The sequence below is a fragment of the Nothobranchius furzeri genome, chromosome 7 (genome assembly GCF_043380555.1).
Source record: "Nothobranchius furzeri strain GRZ-AD chromosome 7, NfurGRZ-RIMD1, whole genome shotgun sequence".
NCBI classification, from domain to species: Eukaryota; Metazoa; Chordata; class Actinopteri; order Cyprinodontiformes; family Nothobranchiidae; genus Nothobranchius; species Nothobranchius furzeri.
The window spans coordinates 13,145,015-13,171,594 of record NC_091747.1 but is presented as its reverse complement, the minus strand read 5'-3'; the positions used below and the strand labels follow the sequence as shown (position 1 = coordinate 13,171,594).

The 26,580-nt window shown below is 57.0% G+C and overlaps 1 protein-coding gene across 3 annotated transcripts; it reads right to left on the bottom strand.

Moving 5' to 3' along the window:
• Positions 1-17,356: 17,356 nt before the first annotated feature.
• Positions 17,357-20,925, bottom strand: LOC139070728 (spectrin alpha chain, non-erythrocytic 1-like). 3 transcript variants are annotated; one of them, XM_070553465.1, is made up of 9 exons: positions 20,769-20,925; positions 19,448-19,570; positions 19,160-19,377; positions 18,971-19,075; positions 18,782-18,886; positions 18,674-18,706; positions 17,694-17,741; positions 17,513-17,581; positions 17,357-17,434 (listed from the first exon to the last, which is right to left on the bottom strand). In XM_070553465.1, exons 2-4 carry the CDS (start codon positions 19,455-19,457, stop codon positions 19,040-19,042), a joined length of 264 nt encoding a protein of 87 aa, XP_070409566.1. In that variant the 5' UTR covers positions 19,458-19,570; positions 20,769-20,925; the 3' UTR covers positions 17,357-17,434; positions 17,513-17,581; positions 17,694-17,741; positions 18,674-18,706; positions 18,782-18,886; positions 18,971-19,039. The 3 variants fall into 3 exon arrangements, with proteins under 3 accessions (XP_070409566.1, XP_070409567.1, XP_070409565.1); XM_070553466.1 differs by lacking the exons at positions 17,357-17,434; positions 17,513-17,581; positions 17,694-17,741 and adding an exon at positions 18,434-18,601; XM_070553464.1 differs by lacking the exons at positions 17,357-17,434; positions 17,513-17,581; positions 17,694-17,741 and having other exon boundaries at positions 18,526-18,706.
• Between the last annotated feature and the right edge of the window lie 5,655 nt (positions 20,926-26,580).

The window sequence follows — 26,580 nt, the reverse complement described above, 5'->3', positions numbered from 1 at the left end:
TCTTGCTACATGTCAGCACTCCGTCTGACTGAGCGCCTCCAGGAGAGAGGCCAAAGCAAGACGCGCCCCGAGGAGTGTCTTGCCACATGTCAACACTGTGTCTGACTGAGCGCCTCCAGGAGAGAGGCCCAAGCAAGACGCGCCCCGAGGAGCGTCTTTCCACATGTCACTACTCGGTCTGACTGAGCGCCTCCAGGAGGGAGGTCCAAGCAAGACGCGCCCCGAGGAACGTCTTGCCACATGTCACTACTCGGTCTGACTGAGCGCCTCCAGGAGAGAGGCCCAGGTAAGACGCGCCCCGAGGAGCGTCTTGCCACGTGTCAACACTGGGTCTGATTGAGGGCCTTCAAGAGAGAGGCCCAAGCAAGACGCGCCCCGAGGAGTGTCTTGCCAAATGTCAACACTGGGTCTGACTGAGCGCCTCAGTGAGAGAGGTCCAAGCAAGACGCGCCCCGAGGAGCGTCTTGCCACATGTCAACACTGGGCCTGACTGAGTGCCTCCATGAGAGAAGCCCCAGCAAGACGCACCCCGAGGTGCGTCTTGCCACATGTCACTACTCGGTCTGTTTGAGCGCCTCCAGGAGAGAGGCCCAAGCAAGACGTGCCCCGAGGAGCGTCTTGCCACATGTCAACACTGGGTCTGACTGAGGGCCTCCATGAGAGAAGCCCAAGCAAGACGCACCCCGAGGTGCGTCTTGCCACATGTCACTACTCGGTCTGTTTGAGCGCCTCCAGGAGAGAGGCCCAAGCAAGACGTGCCCCGAGGAGCGTCTTGCCACATGTCAACACTGGGTCTGACTGAGGGCCTCCATGAGAGAAGCCCAAGCAAGACACGCCCCGAGGAGAGTCTTGCCACATGTCAACACTCGGTCTGACAGAGGGCCTCCAGGAGAGAGGCCCAAGCAAGACGCGCCCCGAGGAGTGTCTTGCCACATGTCACCACTGGGTCTGACTGAGCCTCTCCAGGAGAGAGGCCCAAGCAAGACACGCCCCGAGGAGCGTCTTGTCACATGTCAACACTGGGTCTTTCTGAGCGCCTCCAGGAGAGAGGCCCAAGCGAGACGCGCCCCGAGGAGCGTCTTTCCACATGTCAGCACTCGGTCTGACTGAGCGCCTCCAGGAGAGAGGCCCAAGCAAGACGCGCCCCGAGGAGCGTCTTGCCACATGTCAACAATGGGTTTGACTGAGGGCCTCCAGGAGAGAAGCCTAAGCAACACGCGGCCCGAGGAGCGTCTTGCCACATGTCAGCACTCGGTCTGACTGAGCGCCTCCAGGAGAGAGGCCCAAGCGAGACGCGCCCCGAGGAGCGTCTTTCCACATGTCAGCACTCGGTCTGACTGAGCGCCTCCAGGAGAGAGGCCCAAGCAACACGCGCCCCGAGGAGCGTCAGGCCACATGTCACTACTCAGTCTGACTGAGCGCCTCCAGGAGAGAGGCCCAAGCAAGACGCGCCCTGAGGAGCGTCTTGCCACGTGTCAACACTGGGTCTGATTGAGGGCCTTCTGGAGAGAGGCCCAAGCAAGACGCGCCCCGAGGAGCGTCTTGCCACATGTCAACAATGGGTCTTACTGAGGGCCTCCAGGAGAGAAGCCCAAGCAAGACGCGCCCCGAGGAGCTTCTTTTCACATGTCAGCACTGGGTCTGACTGAGCGCCTCCAGGAGAGAGGCCCAAGCAAGACGCGCCCCGAGGAGCGTCTTGCCACATGTCACTACTCGGTCTGACTGAGGGCCTCCAGGAGAGAGGTCCAAGCAACACGCGCCCCGAGGAGCGTCTTGCCACATGTCAACACTGGGTCTGACTGAGTGCCTCCATGAGAGAAGCCCCAGCAAGATGCGCCCCGAGGAGCTTCTTGCCACATGTCACTACTCGGTCTGACTGAGCGCCTCCAGGAGAGAGGCCCAAGCAAGACATGCCCCGAGGAGCGTCTTGCCACATGTCAACAATGGGTCTGACTGAGGGCCTCCAGGAGAGAAGCCCAAGCAAGAAGCGCCCCAAAGAGCGTCTTGCCACATGTCAACACTGGGTCTGACTGAGCGCCTCCAGGAGAGAGGCCCAAGCAAGACACGCCCCGAGGAGCGTCTTGACACATGTCAACACTGGGTCTGACTGAGGGCCTCCATTAGAGAAGCCCAAGCAAGAAGGGCCCCGAGGAGAGTCTTGCCACATGTCAACACTGGGTCTGACAGAGGGCATCCAGGAGAGAGGCCCAAGCAATACGCGCCCAGAGGAGCGTCTTGCCACATGTCAATAATGGGTCTGACTGAGGGCCTCCAGGAGAGAAGCCCAAGCATGACGCACCCCGAGGAGCTTCTTGCTACATGTCAGCACTCGGTCTGACTGAGCGCCTCCAGGAGAGAGGCCAAAGCAAGAAGCGCCCTGAGGAGCGTCTTGACACATGTCAACACTGGGTCTGACAGAGGGCCTCCATGAGAGAGGCCCAAGCAAGACACGCCCCGAGGAGTGTCTTGCCACATGTCAACACTGTGTCTGACTGAGCGCCTCCAGGAGAGAGGCCCAAGAAAGACACGCCCCGAGGAGCGTCTTGCCACATGTCACTACTCGGTCTGACTGAGCGCCTCCAGGAGAGAGGCCCAAGTAAGACGCGCCCCGAGGAGCGTCTTGCCACGTGTCAACACTGGGTCTGATTGAGGGCCTTCTGGAGAGAGAACCAAGCAAGACGCGCCCCGAGGAGTGTCTTGCCAAATGTCAACACTGGGTCTGACTGAGCGCCTCAGGGAGAGAGGTCCAAGCAAGACGCGCCCCGAGGAGCGTCTTGCCACATGTCAACACTGGGTCTGACTGAGTGCCTCCATGAGAGAAGCCCCAGCAAGACGCGCCCCGAGGAGCGTCTTGCCACATGTCACTACTCGGTCTGTTTGAGCGCCTCCAGGAGAGAGGCCCAAGCAAGACGTGCCCCGAGGAGCGTCTTGCCACATGTCAACAATGGGTCTGACTGAGGGCCTCCAGGAGAGAAGCCCAAGCAAGACGCGCCCCGAGGAGCGTCTTGCCACATGTCAGCACTGGGTCAGACTGAGCGCCTCCAGGAGAGAGGCCCAAACAAGACGCGCCCCGAGGAGCATCTTGACACATGTCAACACTGGGTCTGACTGAGGGCCTCCATGAGAGAAGCCCCAGCAAGACGCGCCCCGAGGAGCGTCTTGCCACATGTCACTACTCGGTCTGTTTGAGCGCCTCCAGGAGAGAGGCCCAAGCAAGACGTGCCCCGAGGAGTGTCTTGCCACATGTCACCACTGGGTCTGACTGAGCGCCTCCAGGAGAGAGGCCCAAGCAAGACGCGCCCCGAGGAGCGTCTTGTCACATGTCAACACTGGGTCTTTCTGAGCGCCTCCAGGAGAGAACTCCAAGCAAGACGCGCCCCGAGGAGCGTCTTTCCTCATGTCAGCACTCGGTCTGACTGAGCGCCTCCAGGAGAGAGGCCGAAGCAAGACGCGCCCCGAGGAGCATCTTGCCACATGTCAACAATGGGTCTGACTGAGGGCCTCCAGGAGAGAAGCCCAAACAACACGCGGCCCGAGGAGCGTCTTGCCACATGTCAGCACTCAGTCTGACTGAGCGCCTCCAGGAGAGAGGCCAAAGCAAGACGCGCCCCGAGGAGCGTCTTGCCACATGTCACCACTTGGTCTGACTGAGCGCCTCCAGGAGAGAGGCCCAAGCAACACGCGCCCCGAGGAGCGTCAGGCCACATGTCACTACTCAGTCTAATTGAGCGCCTCCAGGAGAGAAGCCCAAGTAAGACGCGCCCCGAGGAGCGTCCTGCCACGTGTCAACACTGGGTCTGATTGAGGGCCTTCTGGAGAGAGGCCCAAGCAAGACGCGCCCCGAGGAGCGTCTTGCCACATGTCAACAATGGTTCTTACTGAGAGCCTCCAGGAGAGAGGCCCAAGCAAGACGCGCCCCGAGGAGTGTCTTGCCAAATGTCAACACTGGGTCTGACTGAGCGCCTCAGGGAGAGAGGTCCAAGCAAGACGCGCCCCGAGGAGCGTCTTGCCACATGTCAACACTGGGTCTGACTGAGTGCCTCCATGAGAGAAGCCCCAGCAAGACGCGCCCCGAGGAGCGTCTTGCCACATGTCACTACTCGGTCTGTTTGAGCGCCTCCAGGAGAGAGGCCCAAGCAAGTCGTGCCCCGAGGAGCGTCTTGCCACATGTCAACAATGGGTCTGACTGAGGGCCTCCATGAGAGAAGCCCAAGCAAGACACGCCCCGAGGAGAGTCTTTCCACATGTCAACACTCGGTCTGACAGAGGGCCTCCAGGAGAGAGGCCCAAGCAAGACGCGCCCCGAGGAGTGTCTTGCCACATGTCACCACTGGGTCTGACTGAGCCTCTCCAGAAGAGAGGCCCAAGCAAGACGCGCCCCGAGGAGCGTCTTGTCACATGTCAACACTGGGTCTTTCTGAGCGCCTCCAGGAGAGAAGCCCAAGCGAGACGCGCCCCGAGGAGCGTCTTTCCACATGTCAGAACTCGGTCTGACTGAGCGCCTCCAGGAGAGAGGCCCAAGCAAGACGCGCCCCGAGGAGCGTCTTGCCACATGTCAACAATGGGTTTGACTGAGGGCCTCCAGGAGAGAAGCCTAAGCAACACGCGCCCCGAGGAGCGTCTTGCCACATGTCAACAATGGGTCTGACTGAGGGCCTCCAGGAGAGAAGCCCAAGCAAGACGCGCCCCGAGGAGCGTCTTGACACATGTCAACACTGGGTCTGACAGAGGGCCTCCAGGAGAGAGGCCCAAGCAAGATGCGCCCCGAGGAGTGTCTTGCCACATGTCACCACTTGGTCTGACTGAGCGCCTCCAGGAGAGAGGCCCAAGCAACACGCGCCCCGAGGAGCGTCAGGCCACATGTCACTACTCAGTCTGACTGAGCGCCTCCAGGAGAGAGGCCCAAGCAAGACGCGCCCTGAGGAGCGTCTTGCCACATGTCAACACTGGGTCTGACTGAGCGCCTCCAGGTGAGAGGCCCAAGCAAGACACGCCCCGAGGAGCGTCTTGACACATGTCAACACTGGGTCTGACTGAGGGCCTCCATTAGAGAAGCCCAAGCAAGAAGGGCCCCGAGGAGAGTCTTGCCACATGTCAACACTGGGTCTGACAGAGGGCATCCAGGAGAGAGGCCCAAGCAATACGCGCCCAGAGGAGCGTCTTGCCACATGTCAATAATGGGTCTGACTGAGGGCCTCCAGGAGAGAAGCCCAAGCATGACGCACCCCGAGGAGCTTCTTGCTACATGTCAGCACTCGGTCTGACTGAGCGCCTCCAGGAGAGAGGCCAAAGCAAGACGCGCCCCGAGGAGCGTCTTGACACATGTCAACACTGGGTCTGACAGAGGGCCTCCATGAGAGAGGCCCAAGCAAGACGCGCCCCGAGGAGTGTCTTGCCACATGTCAACACTGTGTCTGACTGAGGGCCTCCATGAGAGAAGCCCAAGCAAGACACGCCCCGAGGAGAGTCTTGCCACATGTCAACACTCGGTCTGACAGAGGGCCTCCAGGAGAGAGGCCCAAGCAAGACGCGCCCCGAGGAGTGTCTTGCCACATGTCACCACTGGGTCTGACTGAGCCTCTGCAGGAGAGAGGCCCAAGCAAGACGCGCCCCGAGGAGCGTCTTGTCACATGTCAACACTGGGTCTTTCTGAGCGCCTCCAGGAGAGAAGCCAAGCGAGACGCGCCCCGAGGAGCGTCTTTCCACATGTCAGCACTCGGTCTGACTGAGCGCCTCCAGGAGAGAGGCCCAAGCAAGACGCGCCCCGAGGAGCGTCTTGCCACATGTCAACAATGGGTCTTACTGAGGGCCTCCAGGAGAGAAGCCCAAGCAAGACGCTCCCCGAGGAGCTTCTTTTCACATGTCAGCACTGGGTCTGACTGAGCGCCTCCAGGAGAGAGGCCCAAGCAAGACGCGCCCCGAGGAGCGTCTTGCCACATGTCACTACTCGGTCTGACTGAGGGCCTCCAGGAGAGAGGTCCAAGCAACACGCGCCCCGAGGAGCGTCTTGCCACATGTCAACACTGGGTCTGACTGAGTGCCTCCATGAGAGAAACCCCAGCAAGACATGCCCCGAGGAGCGTCTTGCCACATGTCAACAATGGGTCTGACTGAGGGCCTCCAGGAGAGAACCCCAAGCAAGAAGCGCCCCGAGGAGCGTCTTGCCACATGTCAACACTGGGTCTGACTGAGCGTCTCCAGGAGAGAGGCCCAAGCAAGATACGCCCCGAGGAGCGTCTTGACACATGTCAACACTGGGTCTGACTGAGGGCCTCCATTAGAGAAGCCCAAGCAAGAAGGGGCCCGAGGAGAGTCTTGCCACATGTCAACACTGGGTCTGACAGAGGGCATCCAGGAGAGAGGCCCAAGCAATACGCGCCCAGAGGAGCGTCTTGCCACATGTCAATAATGGGTCTGACTGAGGGCCTCCAGGAGAGAAGCCCAAGCATGACGCACCCCAAGGAGCTTCTTGCTACATGTCAGCACTCGGTCTGACTGAGCGCCTCCAGGAGAGAGGCCAAAGCAAGACGCGCCCCGAGGAGCGTCTTGACACATGTCAACACTGGGTCTGACAGAGGGCCTCCATGAGAGAGGCCCAAGAAAGACGCGCCCCGAGGAGCGTCTTGCCACATGTCACTACTCGGTCTGACTGAGCGCCTCCAGGAGGGAGGTCCAAGCAAGACGCGCCCTGAGGAACGTCTTGCCACATGTCACTACTCGGTCTGACTGAGCGCCTCCAGGAGAGAGGCCCAAGTAAGACGCGCCCCGAGGAGCGTCTTGCCACGTGTCAACACTGGGTCTGATTGAGGGCCTTCTGGAGAGAGGCCCAAGCAAGACGCGCCCCGAGGAGTGTCTTGCCAAATGTCAACACTGGGTCTGACTGAGCGCCTCAGGGAGAGAGGTCCAAGCAAGACGCGCCCCGAGGAGCGTCTTGCCACATGTCACTACTCGGTCTGACTGAACTTCTCAGTGAGAGAGGTCCAAGCAAGACGCGCCCCGAGGAGCGTCTTGCCACATGTCAACACTGGGTCTGACTGAGTGCCTCCATGAGAGAAGCCCCAGCAAGACGCGCCCCGAGGAGCGTCTTGCCACATGTCACTACTCGGTCTGTTTGAGCGCCTCCAGGAGAGAGGCCCAAGCAAGACGTGCCCCGAGGAGCGTCTTGCCACATGTCAACAATGGGTCTGACTGAGGGCCTCCAGGAGAGAAGCCCAAGCAAGACGCGCCCCGAGGAGCGTCTTGCCACATGTCAGCACTGGGTCAGACTCAGCGCCTCCAGGAGAAAGGCCCAAGCAAGACACGCCCCGAGGAGCGTCTTGACACATGTCAACACTGGGTCTGACTGAGGGCCTCCATGAGAGAAGCCCAAGCAAGACGCGCCCCGAGGAGAGTCTTGCCACATGTCAACACTCGGTCTTACAGAGGGCCTCCAGGAGAGAGGCACAAGCAAGACGCGCCCCGAGGAGTGTCTTGCCACATGTCACCACTGGGTCTGACTGAGCGCCTACAGGAGAGAGGCCCAAGCAAGACGCGCCCCGAGGAGCGTCTTGTCACATGTCAACACTGGGTCTTTCTGAGCGCCTCCGGGAGAGAAGCCCAAGCAAGACGCGCCACGAGGAGCGTCTTTCCTCATGTCAGCACTCGGTCTGACTGAGCGCCTCCAGGAGAGAGGCCCAAGCAAGACGGGCCCCGAGGAGCGTCTTGCCACATGTCAACAATGGGTCTGACTGAGCGCCTCCAGGAGAGAGGCCCAAGCAAGACGCGCCCTGAGGAGCGTCTTGCCACGTGTCAACACTGGGTCTGATTGAGGGCCTTCTGGAGAGAGGCCCAAGCAAGACGCGCCCCGAGGAGCGTCTTGCCACATGTCAACACTGGGTCTTACTGAGGGCCTCCAGGAGAGAAGCCCAAGCAAGACGCGCCCCGAGGAGCTTCTTTTCACATGTCAGCACTGGGTCTGACTGAGCGCCTCCAGGAGAGAGGCCCAAGCAAGACGCGCCCCGAGGAGCGTCTTGCCACATGTCACTACTCGGTCTGACTGAGGGCCTCCAGGAGAGAGGTCCAAGCAACACGCGCCCCGAGGAGCGTCTTGCCACATGTCAACACTGGGTCTGACTGAGCGCCTCCAGGAGAGAGGCCCAAGCAAGATACGCCCCGAGGAGCGTCTTGACACATGTCAACACTGGGTTTGACTGAGGGCCTCCATTAGAGAAGCCCAAGCAAGAAGGGCCCCGAGGAGAGTCTTGCCACATGTCAACACTGGGTCTGACAGAGGGCATCCAGGAGAGAGGCCCAAGCAATACGCGCCCAGAGGAGCGTCTTGCCACATGTCAATAATGGGTCTGACTGAGGGCCTCCAGGAGAGAAGCCCAAGCATGACGCACCCCGAGGAGCTTCTTGCTACATGTCAGCACTCGGTCTGACTGAGCGCCTCCAGGAGAGAGGCCAAAGCAAGACGCGCCCCGAGGAGCGTCTTGACATATGTCAACACTGGGTCTGACAGAGGGCCTCCATGAGAGAGGCCCAAGCAAGACGCGCCCCGAGGAGCGTCTTGCCACATGTCAACACTGGGTCTGACTGAGCGCCTCCAGGAGAGAGGCCCAAGCAAGATACGCCCCGAGGAGCGTCTTGACACATGTCAACACTGGGTCTGACTGAGGGCCTCCATTAGAGAAGCCCAAGCAAGAAGGGCCCCGAGGAGAGTCTTGCCACATGTCAACACTGGGTCTGACAGAGGGCATCCAGGAGAGAGGCCCAAGCAATACGCGCCCAGAGGAGCGTCTTGCCACATGTCAATAATGGGTCTGACTGAGGGCCTCCAGGAGAGAAGCCCAAGCATGACGCACCCCGAGGAGCTTCTTGCTACATGTCAGCACTCGGTCTGACTGAGCGCCTCCAGGAGAGAGGCCAAAGCAAGACGCGCCCCGAGGAGCGTCTTGACATATGTCAACACTGGGTCTGACAGAGGGCCTCCATGAGAGAGGCCCAAGCAAGACGCGCCCCGAGGAGTGTCTTGCCACATGTCAACACTGTGTCTGACTGAGCGCCTCCAGGAGAGAGGCCCAAGAAAGACGCGCCCCGAGGAGCGTCTTGCCACATGTCACTACTCGGTCTGACTGAGCGCCTCCAGGAGGGAGGTCCAAGCAAGACGCGCCCTGAGGAACGTCTTGCCACTTGTCACTACTCGGTCTGACTGAGCTTCTCAGTGAGAGAGGTCCAAGCAAGACGCGCCCCGAGGAGCGTCTTGCCACATGTCAACACTGGGTCTGACTGAGTGCCTCCATGAGAGAAGCCCCAGCAAGACGCGCCCCGAGGAGCGTCTTGCCACATGTCACTACTCGGTCTGTTTGAGCGCCTCCAGGAGAGAGGCCCAAGCAAGACGTGCCCCGAGGAGCGTCTTGCCACATGTCAACAATGGGTCTGACTGAGGGCCTCCAGGAGAGAAGCCCAAGCAAGACGCGCCCCGAGGAGCGTCTTGCCACATGTCAGCACTGGGTCAGACTCAGCGCCTCCAGGAGAGAGGCCCAAGCAAGACACGCCCCGAGGAGAGTCTTGCCACATGTCAACACTCGGTCTTACAGAGGGCCTCCAGGAGAGAGGCACAAGCAAGACGCGCCCCGAGGAGTGTCTTGCCACATGTCACCACTGGGTCTGACTGAGCGCCTACAGGAGAGAGGCCCAAGCAAGACGCGCCCCGAGGAGCGTCTTGCCACATGTCAACAATGGGTCTTACTGAGGGCCTCCAGGAGAGAAGCCCAAGCAAGACGCGCCCCGAGGAGCTTCTTTTCACATGTCAGCACTGGGTCTGACTGAGCGCCTCCAGGAGAGAGGCCCAAGCAAGACGCGCCCCGAGGAGCGTCTTGCCACATGTCACTACTCGGTCTGACTGAGGGCCTCCAGGAGAGAGGTCCAAGCAACACGCGCCCCGAGGAGCGTCTTGCCACATGTCAACACTGGGTCTGACTGAGTGCCTCCATGAGAGAAACCCCAGCAAGACATGCCCCGAGGAGCATCTTGACACATGTCAACACTGGGTCTGACAGAGGGCCTCCATGAGAGAGGCCCAAGCAAGACGCGCCCCGAGGAGTGTCTTGCCACATGTCAACACTGTGTCTGACTGAGCGCCTCCAGGAGAGAGGCCCAAGAAAGACGCGCCCCGAGGAGCGTCTTGCCACATGTCACTACTCGGTCTGACTGAGCGCCTCCAGGAGGGAGGTCCAAGCAAGACGCGCCCTGAGGAACGTCTTGCCACATGTCACTACTCGGTCTGACTGAGCGCCTCCAGGAGAGAGGCCCAAGTAAGACGCGCCCCGAGGAGCGTCTTGCCACGTGTCAACACTGGGTCTGATTGAGGGCCTTCTGGAGAGAGGCCCAAGCAAGACGCGCCCCGAGGAGTGTCTTGCCAAATGTCAACACTGGGTCTGACTGAGCGCCTCAGGGAGAGAGGTCCAAGCAAGACGCGCCCCGAGGAGCGTCTTGCCACATGTCACTACTCGGTCTGACTGAGCTTCTCAGTGAGAGAGGTCCAAGCAAGACGCGCCCCGAGGAGCGTCTTGCCACATGTCAACACTGGGTCTGACTGAGTGCCTCCATGAGAGAAGCCCCAGCAAGACGCGCCCCGAGGAGCGTCTTGCCACATGTCACTACTCGGTCTGTTTGAGCGCCTCCAGGAGAGAGGCCCAAGCAAGACGTGCCCCGAGGAGCGTCTTGCCACATGTCAACAATGGGTCTGACTGAGGGCCTCCAGGAGAGAAGCCCAAGCAAGACGCGCCCCGAGGAGCGTCTTGCCACATGTCAGCACTGGGTCAGACTCAGCGCCTCCAGGAGAGAGGCCCAAGCAAGACACGCCCCGAGGAGCGTCTTGACACATGTCAACACTGGGTCTGACTGAGGGCCTCCATGAGAGAAGCCCAAGCAAGACGCGCCCCGAGGAGAGTCTTGCCACATGTCAACACTCGGTCTTACAGAGGGCCTCCAGGAGAGAGGCACAAGCAAGACGCGCCCCGAGGAGTGTCTTGCCACATGTCACCACTGGGTCTGACTGAGCGCCTACAGGAGAGAGGCCCAAGCAAGACGCGCCCCGAGGAGCGTCTTGTCACATGTCAACACTGGGTCTTTCTGAGCGCCTCCGGGAGAGAAGCCCAAGCAAGACGCGCCACGAGGAGCGTCTTTCCTCATGTCAGCACTCGGTCTGACTGAGCGCCTCCAGGAGAGAGGCCCAAGCAAGACGCGCCCCGAGGAGCGTCTTGCCACATGTCAACAATGGGTCTGACTGAGCGCCTCCAGGAGAGAGGCCCAAGCAAGACGCGCCCTGAGGAGCGTCTTGCCACGTGTCAACACTGGGTCTGATTGAGGGCCTTCTGGAGAGAGGCCCAAGCAAGACGCGCCCCGAGGAGCGTCTTGCCACATGTCAACAATGGGTCTTACTGAGGGCCTCCAGGAGAGAAGCCCAAGCAAGACGCGCCCCGAGGAGCTTCCTTTCACATGTCAGCACTGGGTCTGACTGAGCGCCTCCAGGAGAGAGGCCCAAGCAAGACGCGCCCCGAGGAGCGTCTTGCCACATGTCACTACTCGGTCTGACTGAGGGCCTCCAGGAGAGAGGTCCAAGCAACACGCGCCCCGAGGAGCGTCTTGCCACATGTCAACACTGGGTCTGACTGAGCGCCTCCAGGAGAGAGGCCCAAGCAAGATACGCCCCGAGGAGCGTCTTGACACATGTCAACACTGGGTCTGACTGAGGGCCTCCATTAGAGAAGCCCAAGCAAGAAGGGCCCCGAGGAGAGTCTTGCCACATGTCAACACTGGGTCTGACAGAGGGCATCCAGGAGAGAGGCCCAAGCAATACGCGCCCAGAGGAGCGTCTTGCCACATGTCAATAATGGGTCTGACTGAGGGCCTCCAGGAGAGAAGCCCAAGCATGACGCACCCCGAGGAGCTTCTTACTACATGTCAGCACTCGGTCTGACTGAGCGCCTCCAGGAGAGAGGCCAAAGCAAGATGCGCCCCGAGGAGCGTCTTGACATATGTCAACACTGGGTCTGACAGAGGGCCTCCATGAGAGAGGCCCAAGCAAGACGCGCCCCGAGGAGCGTCTTGCCACATGTCAACACTGGGTCTGACTGAGTGCCTCCATGAGAGAAGCCCCAGCAAGATGCACCCCGAGGAGCTTCTTGCCACATGTCACTACTCGGTCTGACTGAGCGCCTCCAGGAGAGAGGCCCAAGCAAGACATGCCCCGAGGAGCGTCTTGCCACATGTCAACAATGGGTCTGACTGAGGGCCTCCAGGAGAGAAGCCCAAGCAAGAAGCGCCCCGAGGAGCGTCTTGCCACATGTCAACACTGGGTCTGACTGAGCGCCTCCAGGAGAGAGGCCCAAGCAAGATACGCCCCGAGGAGCGTCTTGACACATGTCAACACTGGGTCTGACTGAGGGCCTCCATTAGAGAAGCCCAAGCAAGAAGGGCCCCGAGGAGAGTCTTGCCACATGTCAACACTGGGTCTGACAGAGGGCATCCAGGAGAGAGGCCCAAGCAATACGCGCCCAGAGGAGCGTCTTGCCACATGTCAATAATGGGTCTGACTGAGGGCCTCCAGGAGAGAAGCCCAAGCATGACGCACCCCGAGGAGCTTCTTGCTACATGTCAGCACTCGGTCTGACTGAGCGCCTCCAGGAGAGAGGCCAAAGCAAGACGCGCCCCGAGGAGCGTCTTGACATATGTCAACACTGGGTCTGACAGAGGGCCTCCATGAGAGAGGCCCAAGCAAGACGCGCCCCGAGGAGTGTCTTGCCACATGTCAACACTGTGTCTGACTGAGCGCCTCCAGGAGAGAGGCCCAAGAAAGACGCGCCCCGAGGAGCGTCTTGCCACATGTCACTACTCGGTCTGACTGAGCGCCTCCAGGAGGGAGGTCCAAGCAAGACGCGCCCTGAGGAACGTCTTGCCACTTGTCACTACTCGGTCTGACTGAGCGCCTCCAGGAGAGAGGCCCAAGTAAGACGCGCCCCGAGGAGCGTCTTGCCACGTGTCAACACTGGGTCTGATTGAGGGCCTTCTGGAGAGAGGCCCAAGCAAGACGCGCCCCGAGGAGTGTCTTGCCAAATGTCAACACTGGGTCTGACTGAGCGCCTCAGGGAGAGAGGTCCAAGCAAGACGCGCCCCGAGGAGCGTCTTGCCACATGTCACTACTCGGTCTGACTGAGCTTCTCAGTGAGAGAGGTCCAAGCAAGACGCGCCCCGAGGAGCGTCTTGCCACATGTCAACACTGGGTCTGACTGAGTGCCTCCATGAGAGAAGCCCCAGCAAGACGCGCCCCGAGGAGCGTCTTGCCACATGTCACTACTCGGTCTGTTTGAGCGCCTCCAGGAGAGAGGCCCCAGCAAGACGCGCCCCGAGGAGCGTCTTGCCACATGTCAGCACTGGGTCTGACTGAGCGCCTCCAGGAGAGAGGCCCAAGCAAGACGCGCCCCGAGGAGCGTCTTGCCTTATGTCAGCACTCGGTCTGACTGAGCGCCTCCAGGAGAGAGGCCCAAGCAAGACGCGCCCCTAGGAGCGTCTTGCCACATGTCAACAATGGGTCTGACTGAGGGCCTCCAGGAGAGAGGCCCAAGCAAGATGCGCCCGCAGGAGCGTCGTGCCACATGTCAACACTGGGTCTGACTGAGCGCCTCAGGGAGAGAGGTCCAAGCAAGACGTGCCCCGAGGAGCTTCTTGCCACATGTCACTACTCGGTCTGACTGAGCGCCTCAGTGAGAAAGGTCCAAGCAAGACGCGCCCCGAGGAGCGTCTTGCCACATGTCAACACTGGGTCTGACTGAGTGCCTCCATGAGAGAAGCCCCAGCAAGACGCGCCCCGAGGAGCGTCTTGCCACATGTCACTACTCGGTCTGTTTGAGCGCCTCCAGGAGAGAGGCCCAAGCAAGACGTGCCCCGAGGAGCGTCTTGCCACATGTCAACAATGGGTCTGACTGAGGGCCTCCAGGAGAGAAGCCCAAGCAAGACGCGCCCCGAGGAGCGTCTTGCCACATGTCAGCACTGGGTCAGACTGAGCGCCTCCAGGAGAGAGGCCCAAGCAAGACGAGCCCCGAGGAGCGTCTTGTCACATGTCAACACTGGGTCTGACTGAGCGCCTCCAGGAGAGAGGCCCAAGCAAGCCGCGCCCCGAGGAGCGTCAGGCCACATGTCACTACTCAGTCTGACTGAGCGCCTCCAGGAGAGAGGCCCCAGCAAGACGCGCCCCGAGGAGCGTCTTGCCACATGTCAGCACTGGGTCTGACTGAGCGCCTCCAGGAGAGAGGCCCAAGCAAGACGCGCCCCGAGGAGCGTCTTGCCTTATGTCAGCACTCGGTCTGACTGAGCGCCTCCAGGAGAGAGGCCCAAGCAAGACGCGCCCCTAGGAGCGTCTTGCCACATGTCAACAATGGGTCTGACTGAGGGCCTCCAGGAAAGAGGCCCAAGCAAGATGCGCCCGCAGGAGCGTCGTGCCACATGTCAACCATAGACTGTACATATACTGGACAAACGGATTCCATTGGCTTCAATAACACGTTTGTTGTCTATAATGGGAGGTGGCCACCACCGCCATTTTGACCGTGTCACAGGTTCCGTCCAGCCCAGACAATTCCATAAAAGGGAAGAGAGGAGGCGCTGAGGGTGTGGCTGTAAGGCTGGGCTCGAGTGACGACACCCAGGCGAACTAGCTACGAGCTAACCTGAAGCTAACCCTGGCTAACCCAAAGCTAAAGCGGAGGTGGGAGCCGAGCTAACGGATGTAGCCACCTAGCTTCAACCCAACCGGAGCTAACTGGAACACCCATCGACCTGAACCTTACACGGAGTTTAGGTGGAGGTTTTCTGCGCCTGTTCGTGAGAAGTACCTGTATTAAAAAAGTTTTAAATCGGTAAGTTTATAATTTATTTCCGTAATGAAAACATTTTGCTTTGAGCAAGTTTTCAGTACAGTTTTTTTCGGCGCTATCACTCCTGAGTCGCACCAGCCATTAAATGTATCATGAATAAGAGAAAATATATTTAAGTCGTATTTTGGGGGGACATTTTATTATCTTTCTTACAAAATCTGAGACCAAGCGTTTCACATTGCAACACAAGCACCGGTAACCATAACAGAATGAACAACAGCCAGCAGAGGAGAGGATGGCGGTGTTTCAAACCCTCCCGGCCGGCGAGGAGAGCTCATTCCTGGGCTGGAGCCGGCCCTCAGCACCCCGCCACAGGCTCTAACAGATGCTGGCGGTGTTTGAAACCCTTCCAGCGGGACAGGGGAACTCATTCTTGTGTGGGTCGGAGTCGGCCCGCAGCAGCGTGGTGTAGCCTACATATTTTGTTATATAAGTCGCTCCGGAGTATAAGTAGCAGGACCTGCCAGAAAATGTAAAAAAGTGCGAGTTATAGTCCGGAAAATATGGCAGTTATTAGTATTCGAGCTAAATTAGCAGCGTAAATACATTTCATATATTTCCAAAATGTTATACTTGTTTGTATCTTGTACAGCCAACTAGTCTTTATTCTGGACTCAGTACAATTTACCAAAAGTAAAGAGACATTCTACAGATGAAGTAAGCACAAGATAACTTGCTGGAAGACACGGAATTATCATCAGAACCAGAACAAGAGAGCCTGATAACAGTCGTGAAAATAACAGTTAAAAAGTATGTATGTATAATAGAAATAAAAATATATTAGAATTAGTGTAACTCACTGTGATCCAAACAATAAATCAGCCATAGCTGATTAGTAAATATGACATGAGGTCTGGGAGTTTTTAATTTTCATTTTTATTTTTTTGTTAGATCTGTTTAAATGTCACCATGGCAGCCTGTGTGTCTCCAACATCAGCAAGTGTAAGTTTCACATACCTGTCTCACCACTTCATGTATGGTTTTGTACTTTAAACAATTATGACAAACCTGTTATTTTTTCTCCATAGCCATTTGGATCATTGGAGACAGCTGAGTGAGGCGTGGTGCCCAGAGAGCTGCAGAGACAACCTTGGCCTCCCTGACATCTGTGTCTCCTGGTTCGGTTGGGGTGGACCATCGACATACATACATGTGCCGACACTTTGCGCCCTGTTTTATAAAATGTAGTGTTAAAAATAAATGTTTTTGCTCAATTACTGGAATTTCTTTGGTTAAGACAAAAGTGAGGAATAATCATTTACAAGTTATTTGTACAACAGGCCCATTTTAAATCCCAACAGTTTCTTAGCAGACAATAGAAATGTGTTCTTTACTAACTTTACTTGGTTTAAAACTCTTACTAAAATAGTGCCGTATTGCAAAACCCAATCATACTTGTTATGTATACATTAGCTTTGTAGATATTTTTTACAGATATATATTTGTGTGCAACAAATCCAAACTTAAATAGTTTGTCATTCTTTATTGAAAAACAACTAAATACAGTTATACAGAAGTGTGGGAAAATGATAATGTGAAAGTATTGCTATTTAAATGTAATCCTATTTATCTTTAAAAAGAAAAACTCTAAAAATGTCCTGTACAGCATCATGACAGAAGAATGGTGGTCGGTCTGTCAGAATGTGCTGAACAGATTTGCTCTTTGAAGAGGAGTGTCATGTTTGGAGGAAGGTACTTAACCCAAGACATGCAGAATACAACACTGACCAAAAACTGATGGAAAAAATGATTTATTTATAAGGAGGAACTTAAGGTGCACAGATAAGTCTGTGGTTGGAACTGCAACAACAGCTCAGCATCTGGAGGAGGGAGAACACAGGTGAGCTTAGGTTCTGGTTTCAAAATCCATTGTAGGCAGGCAGAGGTGTTCAGCAGACTTACTGTGGTGGGTGTATGTGTTGGCTGGAGGAGGGAGAGGTAGAGAGCCGGGGGAAGCGCAGGAGAGGGAGCAGAGGTGGAGAGAAGCGGGGCGTCCTGGTGGATGGGGCAACGGGTGAGATGAGAGGTGGGTTATGGAGGGTGGTGATAAGGTCCGTGTGTTGAATATCCAAATCCTGGAGTAGAGGTCAGTATCCAATGAGGTCGACAGGAATCCTGAAGAATGGTAAATCCAATATAAGAGCAAAAACACTACGAAATAACATTAATCCTAGGAACACTAGAGGTAACACGAGTGGCTGGTTACTACCAAAACTGAGGCAATCTTCTGGCGTCAAATTTTGTCCTCCATCCACCTTAAATAGGAAAGCACCCCGCTGATTGCTGATCAGGAACGGCTGGGGTGGAGTCACCAGAACCATGAAGAACGTGTCTCCAGAGACAACTCGGGTCCTGGTACCGATCAGGAAAGCGGACCTTATCACCCAGAGCTGCCAGGTCACGCTCAAAGCCTTCATGTTCACGCTGCAGAGCCTGAACGCTGGCCAGGTGGTGGCCGTAGTTGTCTGTGTTCAGGGCCTGGTTCTTCTCCTCGATCCACTCTGGTCTCATCAGCGTCTCTGAGAAGACATCAGAACTCCGTCTGAGTGTGGGTCCAAACTACTGACCCGTAAGCGGCGCATAAGTGTGCGGGGTACCTGTGGAAGCGCTACACCTCATGGGCGCTGCCCAGCATGTTGCAGCGAGCGCCAGCGGTTGTTCAGCTCCTGGAGAGAAACCAAACCCAGTGAGATGGAGGTGGACGCCAGCGGGCTGGACGCCGGACGAGGAAACCTGGAGACGGATCGCTCAGACAGGAAGGGAAGAGCTTCCTCTTACCTTGATGGAATTAAAGTTAGCCGTCGTCTGAACGCCCAACCGTACGGTCTGAGGTCAAAGGTCACAGGAAACACACACCAGTCAGCAGTCATACAGATGCATAAAGATAACTGTAGCCATGGCAACCAGCTGACATGTCCCCACTTTCACCAGCACCTGGTGCCTGCCGGGTCACCTGAATTCCTGTGTGATTTCAGCACGGTCGGCCGTGACTACGGCCATCAGAGGTGACCTCTGATCAGCTGAATGAACTCACCTTCTAGGGTGACGCCGTGTTACCCCGGGTTTCCACGGGAGCCGTCAGCAGCACGTTACTGCAGCAGCACGTCTTGCTCGCGTAAACTGCTGCTTGGCCCTTCCCACGAGACGCGAAGCAGCAGGGGAGCAGCTGTCACCGACCGAGCACGAAGTCACTCGAGTGACTTCGTCAGTAAACACAACAACAAGCAGGAGAAAATTACAACATGGTTTGTGTTTTATGTTCTGTCCGTTTTATAATCGCCAATACGGACCTGAAAAACAAAGGAGACCGCTAGCTAGGTGATAACTTCTCACGGGGCCGCTCAGTTAGTAACCTTTTTTAAAAGTAAAGCAACCGGAAGGCAGTACGTTCTTTATTCTGAAAATCTCGGTAGCTTCTCTCAATTTCCGCGTCCGATTTCCTGTCTTTCCTTCCCCAAAAATGTCGAACTTGACCCGTTTCAGAGGCGTCGCGCGTAGAAAATAGAACCGGCACGTAAGGGCCGCGACATGCTGCTCCTGAGACGTGGCCGACTCGCGCTGCTGACGGCTCCGGTGGAAAAGGTTCTGTTGACCACAGCGGTTCCTATCAGCAGCTATGACGTGCTGCTGCAGTAACGTGCTGCTGACGACTCCTGTGGAAAGCCGGGGTTAGAGACGGCTTCATCCTGTAAACAAACAAATGAGTGGTAACAAAAACACCACGTCTGGTTCTGGTGGAGGCGGAGGACAACACGCACCTTTCCAGGAGCAGAACCCAGATGTTCTTGTTGCTACAAACAGAGACGAGCAGAGTTAACAAACCAGGAAGTGAGAGGGACCAGCTGCTGCAGACAGGTGACGCTCACCTGAGCCTGAACCATAGGAGCCTCCTCAGCCATCAGACCTTCTGACTCCAGTTCAGATGCCACCTTGTTGATGTCCCTCAGGCGGGACTCGTTGGCCTTCAGGTCCTGCAGGACAAAAGCACCTGCTGATTATCACCTGAGCTGATCTGACAGCTGCTGCTGGAAGACGGAGAGGAGGAAAAGTCCGACCTTCTGGAAGTCGTCAAACTTCTTCTGCAAGACCTCGACCTGCTCCAGGTCCGACCCGTCTCTCCATCCTCATTCAGCTAAAGACGCGAGTTCAAGTAAAACAACCTAAAGTCACACAAACACAAAGCAGGTGTGGAGATGTTCGCTCTGAGCTGGAGGTCGTTCCTCGGCTGTGAAGGGCATACGAACCTTGTTGGTGCTGTTGAGCAGCGTGAGGATGTCGCCCTTCTTCATGGTGACCTCTCCAGGACTCTTCTCCTGGTAGTCGAACAGAGCCAGAACCAGCTCCTTCCCGGTCTCATCGTCAGTTGGAGCCACTTGTTGCTGTTGGGTTAACAGGTCTGGTGTTAGAACGTGGAGGATAAGAATGTTCTGACGGGCCGAAGGTTCTGAACCAGCGAAGTGACCTGGACCCAAACAAAGTGAGCCAGAACCTGCAGACACCTCAGAAACATGTCAGGACCAGACCTGCTCTACCTTCCTCCATTATGGTCTCTCCTTTCTGGGTGACAGCCTTGATGCGAGGTTCATGACCTGTGATCTCAGCCTGCAGAGCCTGGTGCTTCTTCAGCAGGTTCTGGACACCAATCAGGTCCTTCCCTGAGGACACATGTTAGAGTTCAGCATTATGCAGTAGACAGACCAGTTTAACCTAGGGGTTTCTTTCTTCTACAATCTGCTCTTTAACTGTATTATTTCCTGCTATTTCAGCTGTTAACTTTATTTTTTCTGTAAGTGTTTTTCTCCCCAGAAGAAGCTACAACGATGTTCTGCTGAGCTGTGGTGGCCTCATGGAGGGGGCCATCGTCTAGCACACTGCTGCTAACCACTTAATCATTCTCCCTCTCCTGATAATAACATTTTACTTTCTTTGATGTTGGATGTGCTACTACTAGTTTACCCGTTTAATTATAGATTCACTAGGATAAATACAATAAAGTTTATCTCTCGCCAAATAGAATATTTACTAAGAAATCACAATGTAACGTGAGTGTGTGTGTGTGTGTAAAAGCCATGCGTAGTGTTTATTTATAAAGCATATGTTGTTGGATTTTATCCAGAATCAAGACTTTGAAAATATATAGTTTAATTACAGTTTGATTTATTTGACATCTGTATAATGTTTATTATTTTGTTTTTTCCCCCTAAATACCTAACGTTTTAGTTAACATGAATATTAGTCATTCATCACAATACATGAAGTTACACATTTTAAATTTTAATAGGGGAAGACTGCAGGAGGGAGCAGTAAAATACAGGGGGTCCCCTGCAAAAACTAAATTTATGAGTCTGATGAAACTTGCTGGTATTCCCGCTGCTTCTTCGGTAAACAGCGCCAACAAAAACAAAGAAACTTGGGATCTTGTCGGCGTGGCAGTGGGATTTAAGGGAAACGCTGTATGCCCTATAGACTTCTCAACGAGCTGCAGTATTTCTCCGGTCAGATCTGTCTCCGAGTTCCACGAGCGGTCAGCCCGCAGCAGCGAGGCGCCGCATCGATCAGCCTGCCCGGCCTGACCGCTGGGGATTACCGGATGAAAGAATAGAGCACAGAAGTGTCCCCCCAAGCGGCGCGCCCCGTCATATTTAAACCCATTTTTATCTTAAATGCACTGGGTTTTACCCTATTACCCATTTAAATATGCCCTATTAATTATTTTACCGTATTTTACATTTAAATTTCATGGTTAAACAGTACATGCTGCATGTTAAACTGATAGTTAGCTAGCTACTTCGGTAAACTCAGCTAGTTTAAAGGCAGCAGTGACATAAAATACAAATATAGATTTTAACTTACCGAAAAAAATGAAGTGGAGACTCCTTGGACGCTCTATTAGTGCAATTAATACCACAGCAAGTCATTTTGTCCAACAATTGCACCAATATTATCCAAAACAGAATTCACAAGCACAGAGACTCAAAATCCCGACACAGTTTCCAGGAGAGACCGAGGCTGTACTGAGGCCTTTCCACGGAGCTAGCTCTGTGGTCACGTGGGTCTGAGGCGGCGGTCACGTGTGTCGGATGCTCATTAATTATACAGAATTTTAGGCTTTCAATACACTTAAACAGAAGAGTGAGAAAAAATTTCACCCCCCTCAGAGTTGTCATGAGTATAAACTAGATAATTTAGACAAACAAACATTTTTTGAACCAGGCTGTAAACATGTTTATTTCTGCTGTGAAAATGGCATTTTTAACATGGGAGTCAATGAGGATTTGCTCGCTTCTGGTACCAGCCCCCAGCGGATGAGGGTGGAACTGCAATTTTTCTTACTTCCGGGTTGGGACCATTTTCTGAGCGGCATTGTGGGGGCTTTAAGTCAACACTGGGTCTGACTGAGCGCCTCAGGGAGAGAGGTCCAAGCAAGACGCGCCCCGAGGAGCTTCTTGCCACATGTCACTACTCGGTCTGACTGAGCGCCTCAGTGAGAAAGGTCCAAGCAAGACGCGCCCCGAGGAGCGTCTTGCCACATGTCAACACTGGGTCTGACTGAGTGCCTCCATGAGAGAAGCCCCAGCAAGACGCGCCCCGAGGAGCGTCTTGCCACATGTCACTACTCGGTCTGTTTGAGCGCCTCCAGGAGAGAGGCCCAAGCAAGACGTGCCCCGAGGAGCGTCTTGCCACATGTCAACAATGGGTCTGACTGAGGGCCTCCAGGAGAGAAGCCCAAGCAAGACGCGCCCCGAGGAGCGTCTTGCCACATGTCAGCACTGGGTCAGACTGAGCGCCTCCAGGAGAGAGGCCCAAGCAAGACACGCCCCGAGGAGTGTCTTGACACATGTCAACACTGGGTCTGACTGAGGGCCTCCATGAGAGAAGCCCAAGCAAGACGCGCCCCGAGGAGAGTCTTGCCACATGTCAACACTCGGTCTGACAGAGGGCCTCCAGGAGAGAGGCCCAAGCAAGACGTGCCCCGAGGAGCGTCTTGCAACATGTCAACAATGGGTCTGACTGAGGGCCTCCAGGAGAGAAGCCCAAGCAACACGCGGCCCGAGGAGCGTCTTGCCACATGTCAGCACTCGGTCTGACTGAGCGCCTCCAGGAGAGAGGCCAAAGCAAGACGCGCCCCGAGGAGCGTCTTGCCACATGTCAACAATGGGTCTGACTGAGGGCCTCCAGGAGAGAAGTCCAAGCAAGACGCGCCCCGAGGAGCGTCTTGTCACATGTCAACACTGGGTCTGACTGAGCGCCTCCAGGAGAGAGGCCCAAGCAAGATGCGCCCCGAGGAGCGTCTTGACACATGTCAACACTGGGTCTGACTGAGGGCCTCCATGAGAGAAGCCCAAGCAAGACGCGCCCCGAGGAGAGTCTTGCCACATGTCAACACTCGGTCTGACAGAGGGCCTCCAGGAGAGAGGCCCAAGCAAGACGCGCCCCGAGGAGTGTCTTGCCACATGTCACCACTGGGTCTGACTGAGCGCCTCCAGGAGAGAGGCCCAAGCAAGACGCTCCCCGAGGAGCGTCTTGTCACATGTCAACACTGGGTCTTTCTGAGCGCCTCCAGGAGAGAAGCCCAAGCAAGACGCGCCCCGAGGAGCGTCTTTCCTCATGTCAGCACTCGGTCTGACTGAGCGCCTCCAGGAGAGAGGCCCAAGCAAGACGCGCCCCGAGGAGCGTCTTGCCACATGTCAACAATGGGTCTGACTGAGGGCCTCCAGGAGAGAAGCCCAAGCAAGACGCGCCCCGAGGAGCGTCTTGTCACATGTCAACACTGGGTCTGACTGAGCGCCTCCAGGAGAGAGGCCCAAGCAAGCCGCGCCCCGAGGAGCGTCAGGCCACATGTCACTACTCAGTCTGACTGAGCGCCTCCAGGAGAGAGGCCCCAGCAAGACGCGCCCCGAGGAGCGTCTTGCCACATGTCAGCACTGGGTCTGACTGAGCGCCTCCAGGAGAGAGGCCCAAGCAAGACGCGCCCCGAGGAGCGTCTTGCCTTATGTCAGCACTCGGTCTGACTGAGCGCCTCCAGGAGAGAGGCCCAAGCAAGACGCGCCCCTAGGAGCGTCTTGCCACATGTCAACAATGGGTCTGACTGAGGGCCTCCAGGAGAGAGGCCCAAGCAAGATGCGCCCGCAGGAGCGTCGTGCCACATGTCAACACTGGGTCTGACAGAGGGCCTCCAGGAGAGAGGCCCAAGCAAGACGCGCCCCGAGGAGCGTCTTGTCACATGTCAACACTGGGTCTTTCTGAGCGCCTCCAGGAGAGAAGCCCAAGCAAGACGCGCCCCGAGGAGCGTCTTGCCACATGTCAGCACTAGGTCTGACTGAGCGACTCCAGGAGAGAGGCCCAAGCAAGACGCGCCCCGAGGAGCGTCTTGCCACATGTCAACAATGGGTCTGACTGAGGGCCTCCAGGAGAGAAGCCCAAGCAAGACGCGCCCCGAGGAGCGTCTTGACACATGTCAACACTGGGTCTGACAGAGGGCCTCCAGGAGAGAGGCCCAAGCAAGACGCGCCCCGAGGAGCGTCTTGCCACATGTCACCACTTGGTCTGACTGAGCGCCTCCAGGAGAGAGGCCCAAGCAACACGCGCCCCGAGGAGCGTCAGGCCACATGTCACTACTCAGTCTGACTGAGCGCCTCCAGGAGAGAAGCCCAAGTAAGACGCGCCCCGAGGAGCGTCTTGCCACGTGTCAACACTGGGTCTGATTGAGGGCCTTCTGGAGAGAGGCCCAAGCAAGACGCGCCCCGAGGAGCGTCTTGCCACATGTCAACAATGGTTCTTACTGAGAGCCTCCAGGAGAGAAGCCCAAGCAAGACGCGCCCCGAGGAGCTTCTTGCCACATGTCAGCAATCGGTCTGACAGAGGGCCTCCATGAGAGAGACCCAAGCAAGACGCGCCCCGAGGAGTGTCTTGCCAAATGTCAACACTGGGTCTGACTGAGCGCCTCAGGGAGAGAGGTCCAAGCAAGACGCGCCCCGAGGAGCGTCTTGCCACATGTCACTACTCGGTCTGACTGAGCGCCTCAGTGAGAGAGGTCCAAGCAAGACGCGCCCCGAGGAGCGTCTTGCCACATGTCAACACTGGGTCTGACTGAGTGCCTCCATGAGAGAAGCCCCAGCAAGACGCGCCCCGAGGAGCGTCTTGCCACATGTCACTACTCGGTCTGTTTGAGCGCCTCCAGGAGAGAGGCCCAAGCAAGACGTGCCCCGAGGAGCGTCTTGCCACATGTCAACAATGGGTCTGACTGAGGGCCTCCAGGAGAGAAGCCCAAGCAAGACGCGCCCCGAGGAGCGTCTTGCCACATGTCAACACTGGGTCAGACTGAGCGCCTCCAGGAGAGAGGCCCAAGCAAGACACGCCCCGAGGAGCGTCTTGACACATGTCAACACTGGGTCTGACTGAGGGCCTCCATGAGAGAAGCCCAAGCAAGACACGCCCCGAGGAGAGTCTTGCCACATGTCAACACTCGGTCTGACAGAGGGCCTCCAGGAGAGAGGCCCAAGCAAGACGCGCCCCGAGGAGTGTCTTGCCACATGTCACCACTGGGTCTGACTGAGCCTCTCCAGGAGAGAGGCCCAAGCAAGACGCGCCCCGAGGAGCGTCTTGTCACATGTCAACACTGGGTCTTTCTGAGCGCCTCCAGGAGAGAAGCCCAAGCGAGACGCGCCCCGAGGAGCGTCTTTCCACATGTCAGCACTCGGTCTGACTGAGCGCCTCCAGGAGAGAGGCCCAAGCAAGACGCGCCCCGAGGAGCGTCTTGCCACATGTCAACAATGGGTTTGACTGAGGGCCTCCAGGAGAGAAGCCTAAGCAACACGCGCCCCGAGGAGCGTCTTGCCACATGTCAACAATGGGTCTGACTGAGGGCCTCCAGGAGAGAAGCCCAAGCAAGACGCGCCCCGAGGAGCGTCTTGACACATGTCAACACTGGGTCTGACAGAGGGCCTCCAGGAGAGAGGCCCAAGCAAGACGCGCCCCGAGGAGTGTCTTTCCACATGTCACCACTTGGTCTGACTGAGCGCCTCCAGGAGAGAGGCCCAAGCAACACGCGCCCCGAGGAGCGTCAGGCCACATTTCACTACTCAGTCTGACTGAGCGCCTCCAGGAGAGAGGCCCAAGCAAGACGCGCCCTGAGGAGCGTCTTGCCACATGTCAACACTGGGTCTGACTGAGCGCCTCCAGGAGAGAGGCCCAAGCAAGACACGCCCCGAGGAGCGTCTTGACACATGTCAACACTGGGTCTGACTGAGGGCCTCCATTAGAGAAGCCCAAGCAAGAAGGGCCCCGAGGAGAGTCTTGCCACATGTCAACACTGGGTCTGACAGAGGGCATCCAGGAGAGAGGCCCAAGCAATACGCGCCCAGAGGAGCGTCTTGCCACATGTCAATAATGGGTCTGACTGAGGGCCTCCAGGAGAGAAGCCCAAGCATGACGCACCCCGAGGAGCTTCTTGCTACATGTCAGCACTCGGTCTGACTGAGCGCCTCCAGGAGAGAGGCCAAAGCAAGACGCGCCCCGAGGAGCGTCTTGACACATGTCAACACTGGGTCTGACAGAGGGCCTCCATGAGAGAGGCCCAAGCAAGACGCGCCCCGAGGAGTGTCTTGCCACATGTCAACACTGTGTCTGACTGAGCGCCTCCAGGAGAGAGGCCCAAGCAAGACGCGCCCAGAGGAGCTTCTTGCCACATGTCACTACTCGGTCTGACTGAGCGCCTCCAGGAGGGAGGTCCAAGCAAGACGCGCCCCGAGGAACGTCTTGCCACATGTCACTACTCGGTCTGACTGAGCGCCTCCAGGAGAGAGGCCCAAGTAAGACGCGCCCCGAGGAGCGTTTGCCAAATGCCAACACTGGGTCTGACTGAGCGCCTCAGGGAGAGAGGTCCAAGCAAGACGCGCCCCGAGGAGCGTCTTGCCACATGTCACTACTCGGTCTGACTGAGCGCCTCAGTGAGAGCGGTCCAAGCAAGAACGCGCCCCGAGGAGCGCTTGCCACATGTCAACACTGGGTCTGACTGAGTGCCTCCATGAGAGAAGCCCCAGCAAGACGCGCCCCGAGGAGCGTCTTGCCACATGTCACTACTCGGTCTGTTTGAGCGCCTCCAGGAGAGAGGCCCAAGCAAGACGCGCCCCGAGGAGCGTCTTGCCTTATGTCAGCACTCGGTCTGACTGAGCGCCTCCAGGAGAGAGGCCCAAGCAAGACGCGCCCCTAGGAGCGTCTGGCCACATGTCAACAATGGGTCTGACTGAGGGCCTCCAGGAGAGAGGCCCAAGCAAGATGCGCCCGCAGGAGCGTCGTGCCACATGTCAACACTGGGTCTGACAGAGGGCCTCCAGGAGAGAGGCCCAAGCAAGACGCGCTCCGAGGAGCGTCTTGCCACATGTCACCTCTGGTTCTGACTGAGCGCCTCCAGGAGAGAGGCCCAAGCAAGACGCGCCCCGAGGAGCGTCTTGTCACATGTCAACACTGGGTCTTTCTGAGCGCCTCCAGGAGAGAAGCCCAAGCAAGACGCGCCCCGAGGAGCGTCTTGCCACATGTCAGCACTAGGTCTGACTGAGCGCCTCCAGGAGAGAGGCCCAAGCAAGACGCGCCCCGAGGAGCGTCTTGCCACATGTCAACAATGGGTCTGACTGAGGGCCTCCAGGAGAGAAGCCCAAGCAAGACG

Coding starts and splice junctions, on each gene's coding strand:
- LOC139070728 (XM_070553465.1), bottom strand. Junction 19,076..19,159: donor TGCTCAACAGCACCAACAAG/GTTCGTATGCCC, acceptor GTGTGACTTTAG/GTTGTTTTACTTGAACTCGC.